Source organism: Tachyglossus aculeatus, chromosome 21 (genome assembly GCF_015852505.1).
Source record: "Tachyglossus aculeatus isolate mTacAcu1 chromosome 21, mTacAcu1.pri, whole genome shotgun sequence".
Taxonomy (NCBI): domain Eukaryota; kingdom Metazoa; phylum Chordata; class Mammalia; order Monotremata; family Tachyglossidae; genus Tachyglossus; species Tachyglossus aculeatus.
Genome location: NC_052086.1, coordinates 69,287,303 through 69,302,451, shown reverse-complemented (window position 1 = coordinate 69,302,451; position 15,149 = coordinate 69,287,303). Strand labels below are relative to the sequence as shown.

General features: G+C 42.6%; 1 protein-coding gene across 1 annotated transcript in view; it reads right to left on the bottom strand.

Moving 5' to 3' along the window:
- Window positions 1–2,102: 2,102 nt before the first annotated feature.
- SMG1 (SMG1 nonsense mediated mRNA decay associated PI3K related kinase) overlaps window positions 2,103–15,149 on the bottom strand; it is a 139,248-nt gene continuing 126,201 nt past the window's right edge. Inside the window, exons 57-63 of the mRNA XM_038762537.1 lie at window positions 14,026–14,205; window positions 12,955–13,182; window positions 11,616–11,827; window positions 11,320–11,426; window positions 8,886–9,065; window positions 8,684–8,790; window positions 2,103–6,764 (exon numbers count right to left, since the gene is read on the bottom strand). Coding sequence (XP_038618465.1) covers window positions 6,687–6,764; window positions 8,684–8,790; window positions 8,886–9,065; window positions 11,320–11,426; window positions 11,616–11,827; window positions 12,955–13,182; window positions 14,026–14,205 — 1,092 coding nt within the window. The 3' untranslated portion in view covers window positions 2,103–6,686. The remainder of the gene's footprint in view (window positions 6,765–8,683; window positions 8,791–8,885; window positions 9,066–11,319; window positions 11,427–11,615; window positions 11,828–12,954; window positions 13,183–14,025; window positions 14,206–15,149) is intronic.

Genomic DNA, 15,149 nt, shown 5'->3' with positions numbered 1-15,149 from the left:
GGCAGGAAGAGACATTTCTACTATCTTTTGAATTACCAAAACCCCAGTTTTTACCAACAGAGAAACAAACATCCAGTTGGTCCAGTCAGATGGTCAGCAGCCTTCATCACCCCATCGTTTCTCATTATGTTAAACAAAATCCTTAAAATTCACCCACTGAGGAATGCCATGCACCTCCTTTTCAAATCCTCAGTGTTGCAATCTATCACCTCGTGTGTGCGACTTAAAAAGAATGAAGCAGAAAATCCAGACTGCAATGTTGTAGTAAAGAGGCAGCAGAAGAAACCTACAAGACTAACACCAACAGTTGCAGCTCGAGGTATTTTTAGCATCATGGGTAAGTAAGTTTTAGGCTCAGTTTATGTTCGGTTGTTTTTTTGGAGTACTATTTTAATTTGTTTTCACTACCCTACCTTCGCAATGATTATACTTTCAAGGATAGACTCTGAAAAGGAAGAAAACCGAACCATTTTTTTTAAAGCCGCTTTCAATTCGGCTACGAAATGTAGTCAGGTTTCTTCATATATTGCTTTTTAAAAAGTGGAACCCTATCACAAGTCCCCTTTCTGACTGTTTTTAATTAGGGTTGCAATTTGGGAGATAGAGGGCAGATTGTGGGTTTAGGTATTTACATTAGTTGTAAAAGTGCCAGATGAACAAGTCCCCAGTTCCCTTCCTCCACCTCCAGAAAGCAAATAAATAGCTGCAAATCTAAGCTTCTAAATCGCAAAAAGTCTTGCTCTTTCTCAGAGATCCTACTAACAGTAGCAATTGCCATTGCTCTAATTGATGAGAAGCAGCGTGGCTCAGTGGAAAGAGCCCGGGCTTTGGAGTCAGAGGTCATGGGTTCGAATCCCGGCTCCACCACATTTCCGCTGTGTGACCATGGGCAAGTCACTTAACTTCTCGGAGCCTCAGTTACCTCATCTGTAAAATGGGGATGAAGCCAGTAAGCCCCATACGGGACAACCTGATCACCTTATATCCGCCCCAGCGCTTAGAACAGTGCTTTGCACATAGTAAGCGCTTAAATGTCATTATTATTATTAATTGCAGACATTCAATAATCAGATCCGGGAATCCTCCCTCCTGCTCCCAAGTACGCAAAAGTAAGCTTTTTGGTTAACTCGGGTATCCCAAAATAGCCCCTTGGTCTACAAAATTATGGTATTTATTACGTGCTTGGCTATGTGCAAAGCACTGTAAAAAGCCCTGTTGCCGATTTGTACTTCCCAAGCGCTCAGTACAGTGGTCCCATGCAGTGAGCGCTCAATAAATTCTATGGAATGAATGAACGAAGAGGAGACAATCAGGTCCCTAATGGGGCGCACAGTCTAAGTAGGAGGGAGAGCAGGTACTGAATTCCCATTTTGGAGATGAGGGAACTGAGGCACAGAGAAGTTAAGTGATTTGCCTAAGGTCACACAGCAATAATAATAATAATAATGATGGCATGTAGTATTATTGTACTTCCCAAGCGCTTAGTACAATGCTCTGCACACAGTAAGTGCTCAATAAATATGATTGATTATTAAGTGCTTACTATGTGCAAAGCACTGTTCTAAGCGCTGGGGAGGTTACAAGGTGATCAGGTTGTCCCAAAGGGGGCTCACAGTCTTCATCCTCATTTTACAGATGAGGGAACTGAGGCCCAGAGAAGTGAAGTGACTTGCCCAAAGTCACACAGCTGACAATTGGCAGAGCCGGGATTTGAACCCATGACCTGATTCCAAAGCCTGGGCTCTTTCCACTGAGCCACGCTGCTTCTCTAAAGCGGCAGCGTTGGGATTAGAACCCAGGTCCGTGCTCTTTCTGCTAAGCCATGCTGCTTCTCCCACTACATGTTTCAGGACTTTCACCACTGCTCAGCATCATTATGAAATTCTTTAAAAATATTACTATTACCATTCTAGGTTGGAAGCAGCCAAATCAGTTTTCTTTCAACATTCCCAAAACGAACAGCAGAGTGGTAATGATCGCATTTTTTTCATTTGGGTTTGGTCAGCTGGCTTGGAAGTTATAAAAACTTACCACTGTACCTCAGAGTATGTTTAAGTCAGATGAATTACTCATGATCAATAAATTCAGCACTGAACACTACGTCAGTTGAGTTTGAACTTTTATTTTTTTGAAATGTTTTTATACAATTTTTGCCATGAAAATGTAATGTGTGCACAAAAGAATGCTTGTGATTTTTCTCCAAGAGATGCAATACGAACAATTACCAGAAACTTTCTGTAAATGGCCTTTTGACAAGGAAGCTAGTCTGGTTTACACTAACAAAATTATCTCCATTTGCGCAGAGGAGCAGCTTCCTTCACTTTTACGTGATCAGGACAACGGAAGATTCATCGCAACTTACTTGACTTCAACAAGAGCATGAATGCCTTAAGTTCTCCAATGCCGTTTTCCTCATTAGCGTCGGGAAGGAAGGGCATTTTTTTTAATCAACGGAAAAATAACGAACCCGTGGGTTTTAACTGCAGAGGTGAAACATTTGGGAGTGTTGGATCAAAGCACAAAATCTTCAATTCAGCCAGGATGTGAAAATAAACCAGACATCATCCACAAGCCTGTGTGTATCGCAGTGTCATGCAATTTGTTACCATCTTCAAAAATACACAACTGCATTACATTTTTCCACTATCACAATGTAAAATAAATCCACCACACTTTGAATGGAAAAATCAACTGGCCTATGTTCCAAATGGATAGTAACATTTGTGCTTTTCAGCCCTTTCCTCAAGTGAGGCTACCTGGTGCCTCACTCTTTTCTGGGAATGAAGAGAAAATATGTATTATCGTTTTAATCCAGATCAAAGAGGCTGGAAAACCGGCAACCCCCTCCCCCCAAAAAAACCCCCCAAAACACATGGCTTTCCCTACCACCACCTATCTGATAACCCTCTTATCCTTTCCAAGTTTTTCCCAATAGTTACTTTCTAATCCAAGCAAAGCAGCAAATGCCGCTACTGGAGCAATGGAAAAACTCACTTTCAGTAAGGTTGTGCATCCCCTGACCCATGGAGAGAACAAGGCATCCTAATTCTAGCTTGTTGCAAAGTAATATATAGGTCAACCTGCAAATGGTATTAAGGACACTGATTGAATCCAATTTCATCTCTGCAAAATATCCAATGGCCATAAGCAATAATAAAAGTTGATATGTATGAATGGTAAATTAGTACAGAACACTAGCTAAGAAAATCTGTGAATTTGGCAGCCGCCCAACATACTTTACTGTGGTTTAAAAACATTCACAAACAGGTTTGTTTTTTATCCTGGGGAAGTGGAAGTGAGGCGGTGACCAGCTCCTTTGTTTTGGTGCTGCGAAAACAAAGTGAGAGTAATTACAAAAACAGGGAGGAGGGGAAGACTCAACAGCAGTTTAACTACTGCCTAATTCCTTGGATGCGTTAAGACTAGATTTCACCTTTATGTCTGAGTTTGACCATACTTCCCAACGTCCTACCCATTCTTTTAAAATGGTGCCTTCCTTACAATTTACCTATCAAACTAATCACTCGCTGGAGAAGTCCACTTAAAATCTGAAAGCATTTAATGGTGGGGATGCGGGGGTGGTGGAAATAAACTCACATTTTTCTGTCATCAGCTTCTACCTCCAGATTATGAACTTTAGTCCATAAATTGAAGAGGCAATACCAAAGACAAGGGGCTACGGGAAGTTGTCTGTTCTTTTCCGTTCCCACATAAAAGCTCCACTGATCTCAATGGGAAGCTATGGGTTTTAGGCCCAGACCTGGAGAATCTCAAAGCAAATTAATCCACAGAACCACCTAGAAAGCTGGATGAAAATGGGGACCCAGCAATTGGCATGGTGCAAACACACACAAAAGGAAAAGGCTAGTGGAATCACTGCAGACGCTAGTTTCTTAGGACAACCAGTTTAAAATAATAATTAAAAAAAAGAATGAGGCCACTAAGAAATGCCTGAAACTTAACGGCAGTGTTGATAACCCCTAGGGGGAATTTAGGTCTTCAAGGGGAACTAAAATAAAAGAAACCAGGAAAATATGTACCCCCAAATCATAAAACACTCTTCTTTTCCCCGATTATTCTGCTTAGCAAATATCATCACGACCATCTGAATTCTGATGACATTTTCAACATGATCAAAAAAACTGCACACCTTCAGAATTAATGACTATTCAATTTGCTACACTAGCATCTTTCTATCTTTAAAGTCCTGACAATACTGGTGAGGATTTACGTAATATAGCAGTCCGAGACTGCAAGGCCACTTTGAATTTCATTTCCATGAGGTATTCAAACTAATGCAGAGCTTGGGGAAGAACTCCAGGCTGCTGTAAATACCTCTGAAGACAGCAGAAAATATTTTATTTTCTGCACCACACATGAACACAGGCATTTTGTTCTATCAGTCACCTAGCTTTTGATGGGCCACAGAAGTATGTCTGCGAATACTTTCATCTTTAGATAGTTTAAAAAATAATGAAGCGTGGAATTCTCCTAGGGGGACTCTATTAGATGTACAGATGTTCAGATCTAAGTAATTTGCTGAGATAAAATGAACTCATTTGTTCATCTTCCTCGGCAAGCAGGAATACAACTTCTGGATATTAAACAGGAGGCCAACTTGTGGGAACGGGGCTAAAAGGTGTTACTTTTTCAGTTATATGATGGACCTCCCAATTTTTTTTCCGATAGCAGGTGCAAATGAGAAGAGTGCATTAACAGCTTCTGAGAAACAAAGCAAGACTCCAAACACGTTGGAGCATTATTATTCTAGTTGGGTTTAGGACTTTTAAAAATGATTTTCTGTGTAATCAGCAAAAGTAAAAAGAAACTGTGATAAATCTTCTTAGGCACATGGATATTCAAACACTGACTTTCTTCTGCGATACAAAGTATAGCAAAGATTTAAGAAGGCATCAATGCTGAAATGCATTCTTATGGTCAACCACGTAATTACAGGCATACGGAAATCAGATCAGGGAATCCAAATACAGAAGAAGCTCATATTTGTGTGGAATTTTTCTTAACACTTTTCAAGTTTGTCTATAAAGACTGGCAAATAGAAAGTGAACTTGGTTCAAAATCTATAAAGTGCGGAAAAACGTTTTCTGGGACATTGAAATTATAAGTGTGGTCTGTTATTTCTGCTGTTAATAGATGATTGAAAAAAATTCTGAATCTAGGCAGGATTTTCGGCAATGATTTAGTTGCTGAATAGCTCAACATTTAAATGCGATGTTAAACTTTAAGAAAATCTTTATCATGATAATTGGTAAAGTAGTGCCGAACAAATTATTGTCATGCTGAAAAAATCACTTCACATACAACTTTTAAAGTTCATTTAACAGAAAAGGTGGAATTTTTCACTTTTTCTAATGTTACAAATGAACAAGACTTAAAATGAACTGAAGCACCCTTAATTTACATTTTGTAAATTAAAAGTATGAGGAAACTGAATTAAAAAACGTGTCACTCTATCTCCACCAGAACGTCACTTTATTGTTTATCTGTCATCAACAATGTAAAACGCTAATAGATATTCTATCCTGGTTTTAAAAAAGGTAAAAGGTTACATTGGATCAGCTACTTTTAATGAAAGAAACATCAATTATGGTAGAATGTGATTTAGCGAACAAATTTGGATCTTTCACAACCTCCCCGTGTTGCCCTTCCCTCCCCCCCCCCCCCAAAGAAAAGCACACTGCAAGGGGCAGGGAGCAAACATGACATCAAATGTCTTCTAGATTCTTTACTTTTAGATGCACAGTGACAATTCTGGAAAACTGGAAATGATAGAATCACGGAAGTCATGAAAAGTAACCACCCAACCTTTAAGTAATCCTTGAATGTTCAATGTTTTCCCTGTTTTGGAAAACTGCTCTTTTACCAAATTGAATTGAGGGTGTTAAAAATATACAGGCTGAAGTGTGTGAAATAAGAGGATTGAAATAAAAGGGTATTTGAAGTATGTCTAATCTACAAGAATAGGCAAAAAAAAAAAAAACCCAAATTAAAAAAAAAAAAAAACAACCCAAAACCCAAAGGCTTTTTATCTTCATTTCAGAAGTTCTTCCAATGTAGTGTAACTGTTTTACAGCTCTCTCTCTCTTTTCAGTCTATTTCTGAAGTTCACACCACATAGCCGTTATTTTTTCCTCCTTTTTTTGTACTTACTGGTCAACCCCAACCAGTAGTGTTGCCAAGCAACAAGAATAATGCAAGACTCTGAATGCATCAAATCTTCCTTTGCTGTGACTTCTTCATGGCCCCAGTTTTCCGTTTCTCTTGGACCAGGGTTTGCTGTTTCCCCGGATTGTACACCCAGGGAGGGGGTCAGGTGGAATAGAGTTCCAAATCACTCCGCGCTCCGTAGCATTCGGATTTCTTTCTGCGGCTAACCTCCTGACGCGTTGGCAGTGTTGTTCCGTAGCAGAAAGACAATCGTGGTGTTCAAGCGATGAGCTTTCACCCGTGACCCTGGGGTTGCAGACCGTTGTGTTGAGCGTATCCCTGAGTGCAGCTATCCTGCAGGTTTCACTTCCCAGTGCACCGAGATTTCCTAGGTTTCCTCAGATTAGGCCCCAGTGTGCATCACCGCCGACTGTGCCGCGGCTATGGATGCCTGAGGCCGAGTTGATTCTGGTGGATGTCTGACCTCCCCGAACCAGACGGATCTGCTGCCTTCCCATTCATACCCAGGCCGTCCAACCTTCATACAGCTGAGCCAAGTTATCTAGATTAGTTGCTTCCTTAATCACATAGTCCACCTGGAAGACAAGCAGCAACACGGTAACATTCATCATCAGCATCATCAGTCGTATTTATTGAGTGCTTACTATGTGCAGGGCACTGTACTAAGCGCTTGGGAAGTACAAGTTGGCAACATATAGAGACAGTCCCTACCCAACAGTGGGCTCACAGTCTAAAAGGAAGTCTATTCGGAACGCTTCCTCGGCAAGGGGCAGATTGACGAAGGGACTTCCCTCCGCCGTGCTTACGTTTCAGCTTGCGAGACCGTCTGGGATTACCTAGCGTCGAAGATCTGTGTGAACGTCTTGAAAGGAGGCATTCTACTGCTCCTTTTACGTCAACGCCTGCTTCCCCACTCGTAAAATCTGAACATCTACCCTTTCAAAAAGCAAGCAGAAAAGGAGCAGACAAATGATAACCATCTGCTGCTCATCTGAGGATCTTGCTCGCCACATTATATCTTCCAACGCAACGGTAATCAAAAGGGAATCCAACGGCTCCGGGAGGGCGCGGGAGGTTCCGGACATCAGAGCTTAGTTCCATAGATTGCATGGCAACCTGCTTCTATTAGAAAATTAAAAAGTATGGCCAGTCGTTTTGCCCTTCCAGCTTAGAGCAGCGATGAGGAACCCCTTACAGTGAAATAAACCTGTTGACATCAGAGGGGGATTTTAGGAAAGACACTCGGAGGAGGCTTTAAGACTGCATTAATTCAAGAAGCTCTTATTTATCTGCAAGGGTACATTGGAATGAATAATTTTTCTCCTTCAGGGAGGAAACCCGTACTGATTTTATTGAGTGCTCGAGGGCAACACCGCACTCAAGGAACTTGGGAAAATGCAACAAAAGCCAAAGAGTTTTTTCCTCCCCGACAAGGAGCATTCCACCTTCACTCGTAGTGTAAAACAGCAAGCTCCTTGTTAAACTCAGCTTTCACAAACTTCATTAAAATTGCCCAAATAAGCAAGATATCTCCTAAGTAACCAAGAAACGATTCTAAGGGAACCGAGCCTACTGAATCCTTCCTCACTATCACTGTGAGGAAGCTCCAAGATTCTCTCTGTCAGTGAATGGTACCTGCTGAGCGCTTGGTGTCTTCGGAGAACACAGAACAATCCAACAGGGTTCGTAGATCGGAGGCACAACCCCTTGCCCACAAGGGGCTTACAGTCAACCGGGGAGACGGACGTTAAAATAGATTAGAGATTGGGGAAACAGTAGAGTATAAGAATATGTAAATAAGTGCTGTGGGGCTGGACTGAATATCCCAGCAATTAGGGGTACACAGCCAAGGGCTGAGGTGACACAAAGGGGCGGATGGAAGGGGAAACCAGGCTTAGTTAGGGAAGCCCTTTTGGAGGAGATGCGATTTTAATCAATCAATCAATCGTATTTATTGAGCGCTTACTGTGTGCAGAGCACTAGACGATGGGAAAGAGTGGAGGACTGGCGGATATGAAGAAGGAGGGGGTTTCACGCTCGAGGGAGTAAGTGGGCAAGGGGTCGACGACTGTATAGACGAGACTGAGCTCTGGAGAGTAGGTGGGCGTTAGAGGAGCGGAGAGTGTGGTTTGGGCTGCAGTAGCTCAGCGAGATAAGGTAGGTGGGAGAGAGCTGTACAGAAAATTCCCACCATAAAATGGAGACGATGCTATTAGAAAGTACTAATGGAGGGTAGGTTCCCCTCTGGTTTCTTTAATCTACTGTCAATCTCCACTGTTCTTCCAGTCGGGTACAATCAATCAATCAATCGTATTTATTGAGCGCTTACTGTGTGCAGAGCACTGAACTAAGCGCTTGGGAAGTACGAGTTGGTAACAGATAGAGACAGTCCCTACCCAACAGTGGGCTCACAACACTTACCTGGATTTTGCCAGATCTTGTTGAGTGGGTTTATGCATATATATTTATAAATGTAATTTTAAAGAAAGATCACCTGTTCAGCAACAGACATCCTCCTGTTCAGATCCACATCTCGGCCCTCTAACTTGGCTTTGACCCGCTTCCACACACTCACTGCATACGAGTTCCTTTCTTGCACAGCTAAAGCCAAGAGACAGATGTGATGAACAACCACTTCCAATGAAAGGATAAAACGCACGACCCAGATCCTTAATTAGCCGGGATGAAGTAGTTACCTTTTCCGGTTTTAGGATCCCTGACTGCTTTTTTAGGACTACAGGCCACGCTCTTGCCAGTTCCTGGAACTGCGCTTGGTGGGGTATCTGCTGATGTGGCAAGATTTTTCTGCATCGGCTTCCTCGCGTTCTGCGACATAACTTCAGGCTGAGTTTTCTGGCCAGTGTTACTGCGGACCGCTGATAAGAGAAGGTTAGTCATTTTAATGAGCTGTTGGTAAGGAAACAAGGGAGAAATAGTGATCGCTTCACCCTCACCACCATTTCCTCCCTCTGAAGAGGCATGGACTGTCACTCCTTATTGCTGTATTGTACTTTCCTAAGCACTTAGTACACAGTAATCGCTCAAATTGATGAATGTGCATCTATTGGCACGTATGTAGCAATAACATGCTGTTGCCAGAGAAGACCCGTTTTAAACTTTTAAAACTACGGGTGGGGTTTAAACATTTGTATTTTCATTCTAGGGTGAATATTTTGAAAGTAGCGCTAAAACTTCTTGAGGGGTCAGTGGCTGAGGAGGGACGAGAGGGGCACAGTGAACTTCATACACATAAATACACTTAAAGTCCTACTGCACATAACCTTGTCTATTTCTTGACCAGAGAGACGGTTCTCCTTATGACGTGCACATCGGGTTTTGGACGATCCCAGTATTAAAACAACTCTGTGTTACAGTTGGCAGACATTAACCTGCCCACAAGTTTACAATCTGACACTGCATCGAATTCCAACCCACGTGGTTGGAAGACTGCTCCGAAAAACAAAAACAGCATGGCCTGGTGGACGGAGCGTACGTCGGAGTCAGAAGGACCTGGGTTTGAATCCGGGCTGTGCCACTTTGCTGTGTGACTTTGGGCAAGTTACTTAACTTCTCTGTGCCTCAATTATCTTATCTATAAAATGGGGACTGAGAATGTGAGCCTCATGTGGGACATGGGTTGTGATCAACCTGACTTGTATGTACCCCAGTGCTTTTTTAATATAGAGCCAGGCACATAGTAAACACCATTAGTTGACACAGTCAGCTTCTACCTGCCAATCTTGCTTTTCTCTTCATGTATTGTACCCTCCTAAGCACTAAGGTGCTCTGCACAAGGTACGTGCTCAATAAATACCACTGGTTGATTGATTGATAACAACAAATACCACAAACCGGATACCATAAATACCCAGATCACCTCTGTGCAGAAACGCTCTGGGCATGTTACTCCCCTCCTCAAAAATCTCCAGTGGCTACCAGTCAACCTACGCATCAGGCAAAACCTCCTCACTCTCGGCTTCAAGGCTGTCCATCACCTCGCCCCCTCCTACCTCACCTCCCTTCTCTAGCCCAGCCCGCACCCTCCGCTCCTCTGCCACTAACCTCCTCACTGGGCCTCGCTCTCGCCCGTCCCACCGTCGACCCCCGGCCCACGTCCTCACCCTGGCCTGGGATGTCCTCCCTCAGCACATCCGCCAAAGCTAGCTCTCTTCCTCCCTTCAAAGCCCTACTGAGAGCTCACCTCCTCCAGGAGGCCTTCCCAGACTGAGCTCCCTCTTTCCTCTCCCCCTCCCCAACACCCCGCCCTACCTCCTTCACCTCCCCACAGCACCTGTATATATGTCTGTACAGACTTGTTATTCTACTTATTTTACTTGCACATATTTACTATTCTATTTATTTTGTTAATGCTGTGCATCTAGTTTTACTTCTACTTATTCTGATGACTTGACACCTGTCCACATGTTTTGTTTTGTTGCCTGTCTCCCCCTTCTAGACTGTGAGCCTGTTGTTGGGTAGGGACTGTTTCTATACGTTGCCAACTTGTACTTCCCAAGTATGTTTGTACGTATTTATTACTCTATTTTACTTGTACATATTTATTTTATTTTGTTAATATGTTTTGTTTGGTTGTCTGTCTCCCCCTTCTAGACTGTGAGCCCACTGTTGGGTAGGGACCGTCTCTATAGGTTGCCAACTTGTACTTCCCAAGCGCTTAGTACAGTGCTCTGCACACAGTAAGCACTCAATAAATACGATTGAATGAATTAATGAATGAGTGAATAAACACACAAACAAAAACATTCCCTAATTCCTCACGCATTCACTACTAAATGCAGAGCTTGCAATATGGGAGACTTGAATGTGACTATTCCATCATTATTCCAAGCCAGAAAAAAGTAGAAAAGCAGCATGGGAGTCAGAAGGTCATGAGTTCTAATCCCAGCCCCACCACTTGTCTGCTGTGTGACCTGGGGCAAGACATTTGACTTCTCTGTGCCTCAGTTACCTCATCTGTAAAATGGGGATTGAGACTGCGAGCCCCATGTGGGACAGGGATTGTGTCCAACCCGATTTGCTTGTATCCACCCCAGTGCCTAGTACAGGGCCTCGCACACAGTAAGCACTCAACAAATACCATAATTAGTATTATTAGTTATCATCAAGTACCTGCAGCAAAGGTTGGCTGATATGTAGCAGATGATGTTGGGCTGGAACACTCATTTGTTGCATCTGTGACTAAGGGTGATGCAAAACTCACTAGATTATTGTAGATACTGGAAGGCAAAGACAATCGAGTATTACAAAATTGGTTTCAGGTAACTATCAGCTTCAAGAATGCCCATAACTGTAACTTATTAAACAACGTCAAAGGGTGCAGAAGTGAGAAAAACCAAATTTTAAATATTCAAATCAATATACTTCAATTTAAGTATCCAGAAAAGAAAAAAAAAAACTATTTTTACCTCTGGCTCTGTGTTTTCAGCTCTTTCAAGGTGGGAGTTATTTCCTGCAGCATCTCAACATGCTCTTGGCTGCGAACCTGCCCCATAGCCTGAACTAATGTAAACAATACCGTTTGAATATTGTCTTGCCATGACTTATATTCACCCAAGAATTGTCTAACACTGTTCTCATAGGGAACATCTTCACCGTCTGCCAAAGCCGCTTCTTCATCCTAGAATGAAGACAGTAAAAATTACAAAAAATTCTTACTTGTTCTATTATAAGAAACTGTCTGGCCTTGGAACTCATTAACAATTTTCCCTTGAGTCTTACTATGAGGTAGTTAGAAGTTTTAAAAGACCAGCTACAAAACCTTTGTCTGGAACTAGGCTTCAATTCCTTTACTGTTTTATCATTCTAAGAACTTTATAATACAGGCTTTTCCTTGCCAGCCAAAGGGCTAGGTTTCTGAAAGTATCTAAAGTCAGCCAAACTAGATTTGGCAGGATCAAGGGCTTATGGAACAAAGGCGGTTTTAGGGAGTGTCTTGGGTGAAATTCATGGTTTGCGGAGATCAAACAAAAATACTAATGATTACAAGGGGAACTTCATTGCAACTGTTGCCATAAATTCATGGAAATCCTAGTTACTCAAAACTGTACATTTTGGTAGTCATACTCAAAACCATAGTTGATAAAGCTGGTAGAAAGGGAAATTTGTCAAAAAAAAATGCACTTGAAAATGACCCACGGAAACCAATGGATTCCCTCAAAGCAAACCAAGCACTCATATACCGTTAGAATAAATAAATGATCCTTGTTCATTATTCCTAAAATAAGGAAATCCCCAAGAATGACTAAGGTTCTACATACAGTCAGGTCTATCCTAAGGCCTTTTTTTCTTTTAGACTGTGAGCCCAATGTTGGGTAGGGACTGTCTCTCTATGTTGCCAATTTGTACTTCCCAAGCACTTAGTACAGTGCTCTGCACATAGTAAGCACTCAATAAATATGATTGATTGATTGATTTTCAATTGGGTAGAATCCTGTTGAGGAATTAAGGGTGTTTTTCCACAGTGTTCATCCGTCTGCAAACGACACAATACATGCTAGATAAAATAGTTTTGTGCATGTATATATGGCATCATTCAAGGCACTACAGCTCAAAGTTTGTCATGCTAAGTTTTTCAGTAACACACTTCCCAAATTATATGATAAACTGACTGTACCATATCAATGGATTAAAAGAAAAAATCCAACCCCAAACTCTGCAACAATCTCAATCTCAATTAAGTGAGTCACTGGGCCAAAGGAGAGAGGGAGAGAGAGACAGACAGAAAACATGTATCTAAAATCATACCTTGGCCATTGCTTTCAACAGATGTTTAACATCTCCAAGTTGCCTGTTGTGACCGGTGAGCACTGTCTTAATACTATCCACAAGGTTCTGAATTGCTTCGCAGACTGATTCTATTTGCTGTTCTTTTTCCGTTTGAACCGTCCTCTGAGTAGACATATCCTGGGTCAGTTGTTTGTGTGCAGAAAGAAGCCATTCAGGGCTGCCAATGGGGTGTTCAAGACCGGAACCCTAAAACAAACACCCTGACGTTAAAGTCAATCGGAACAAACTCCAAATTTCTTTTACCCTAAGTGGTGTTATTTCAAAGTCTTTCCCTTTGAAATTATTTCTTGGGAGGCAGCACTTGCTCCCAATACCCTTTTCAGTTCATGACAAAACTGAGCCCACAGAGACCGCCAATTTTTTTTACTTGCTCTGGTTTCCGGCAGGAAACAAAAAAGCTGATGGCAGGAAATGTAGTTCCTGTTCACAGTTCTGTCACGGACTCTGTTACGAAACCGTATGAAAGTCCGTCGGCCCTTGAGATGGGTAAAACCTCAAAGCGCCTTGAAGACAGGGCCCATCACACTGCTTAGTGTCTGGATGCCCAACTCAGAGGCTCTGTCTCTCACCACCCACACCTCCAGCTCATTCTATCAATCAATCAATCAATCAATCGTATTTATTGAGCGCTTACTATGTGCAGAGCACTGTACTAAGCGCTTGGGAAGTACAAATTGGCAACACATAGAGACAGTCCCTACCCAAGAGGGGTCGTTACACACTCTAACGGTGCCTTCGAATCACCTCCATGGCTACTTGGGGACATGGCCACGACGTTCATTTCCATTCTGCTACACGTCGGCTTCCCCTTTTGTTGGACAGAACTGCTTCTTTCAGAAAGCAGTTGTTTCCATTAAACACAACACTGGTAAAGTCCGATGAGATACAATGGAATTCCCTAAGTATCCGTAAATTACCGCAGCTCATGAAGAGGTAATACAGGGTCTCGTTATTTATGGAACAGGGCGGTTGGACGTATTTCCTTCATTTTACAACCCCCCTTTCTTCTTAAGTGAATATAGGTCTTACCACTCTCTGCAGTAAACGCAGCTCTAATTCAGAAACTGAGCTGTTAAACTGTGATGCAAAGGAACACATCTGTTGGCAGCGTTTGATGAGTTCAAACAAGGCAGCGTCGAGATTTAAAGCTTCGGCAGTCCGCGTTCGTAGGCTTTCAAAATGAATGATATTGCTGCAGAGGAAAGTGACCTAAGACACAAAGGAGAGCAAACGACAGCAGGCTGATGGCGTTTCGTCCTCGTGTAAGATGGTGGCTGTGGAAGTGACAGCAGTTCGGAAAGGGTGCAGTTCGGAAAGGGAAAGGGTACTCTAACCCCCGAAGTGGTTTTCCCAGTGGTATTACCTCTCTGCTGTAGCTTTCCTTACCTCCCTTCACTATTCCCATCCCCTTTTTCAACCCGCACACCTGGGGACTCTTCCCAAATGACACCCACGTCGGAAGCTGCGCCCAATGCTTTCCACTCCCAATCACCACTCCTACTGATGTAAAATTCACTCAATCGTATTGATCGGGCGCTTACTGTGTGCACAGCACTGTACTAAGCGCCTGGGAATGCCCAGGCTCTTCCTTGGTCAGTGAGAAAGACTGCTCAAGAAAAGGTCCTCCCGCCTCCTCCGCCCTCCAGGTGGGAATTCGGTCCAAGTTCTGGAAAAGCCAATTACTGGAGACTCATTCATGGCAAATAAAGGGAATTTACTGAGGAATAAAGAGTCAAGGAATCAAGTGCTGCTGTATTTTTGTAAGTACCTGAAAATAAGCCCAAGGTTTGGGACGGAAGTTGAAGCGCTAAAGAGGTTGGGGAAGAAACATAGCTGCACAGACTATATGCCATGTGGCCCTAAAGGTGTTTACAGAAGGAAGGCCCCACAACTCTATGGCAATTGGCTTACTGCATTTTGATGACCTCTATAATGACAATAATAACAACAATAATCACAATAATTATGTCATTTAAGTGCATACTATGTCAGCACTACTAAGTGCCGGGATGGATACAATGCAATCAGATTAGCCACGATCCCTGCACCACACGGTGCTCACAGTTTAAAGGGGAGGAAGAACACATATTTGATTCCCATTTTATAGATGAGAAAACTGAGGCACAGAGAAGTTCAATAACTTGCCCAAGTTT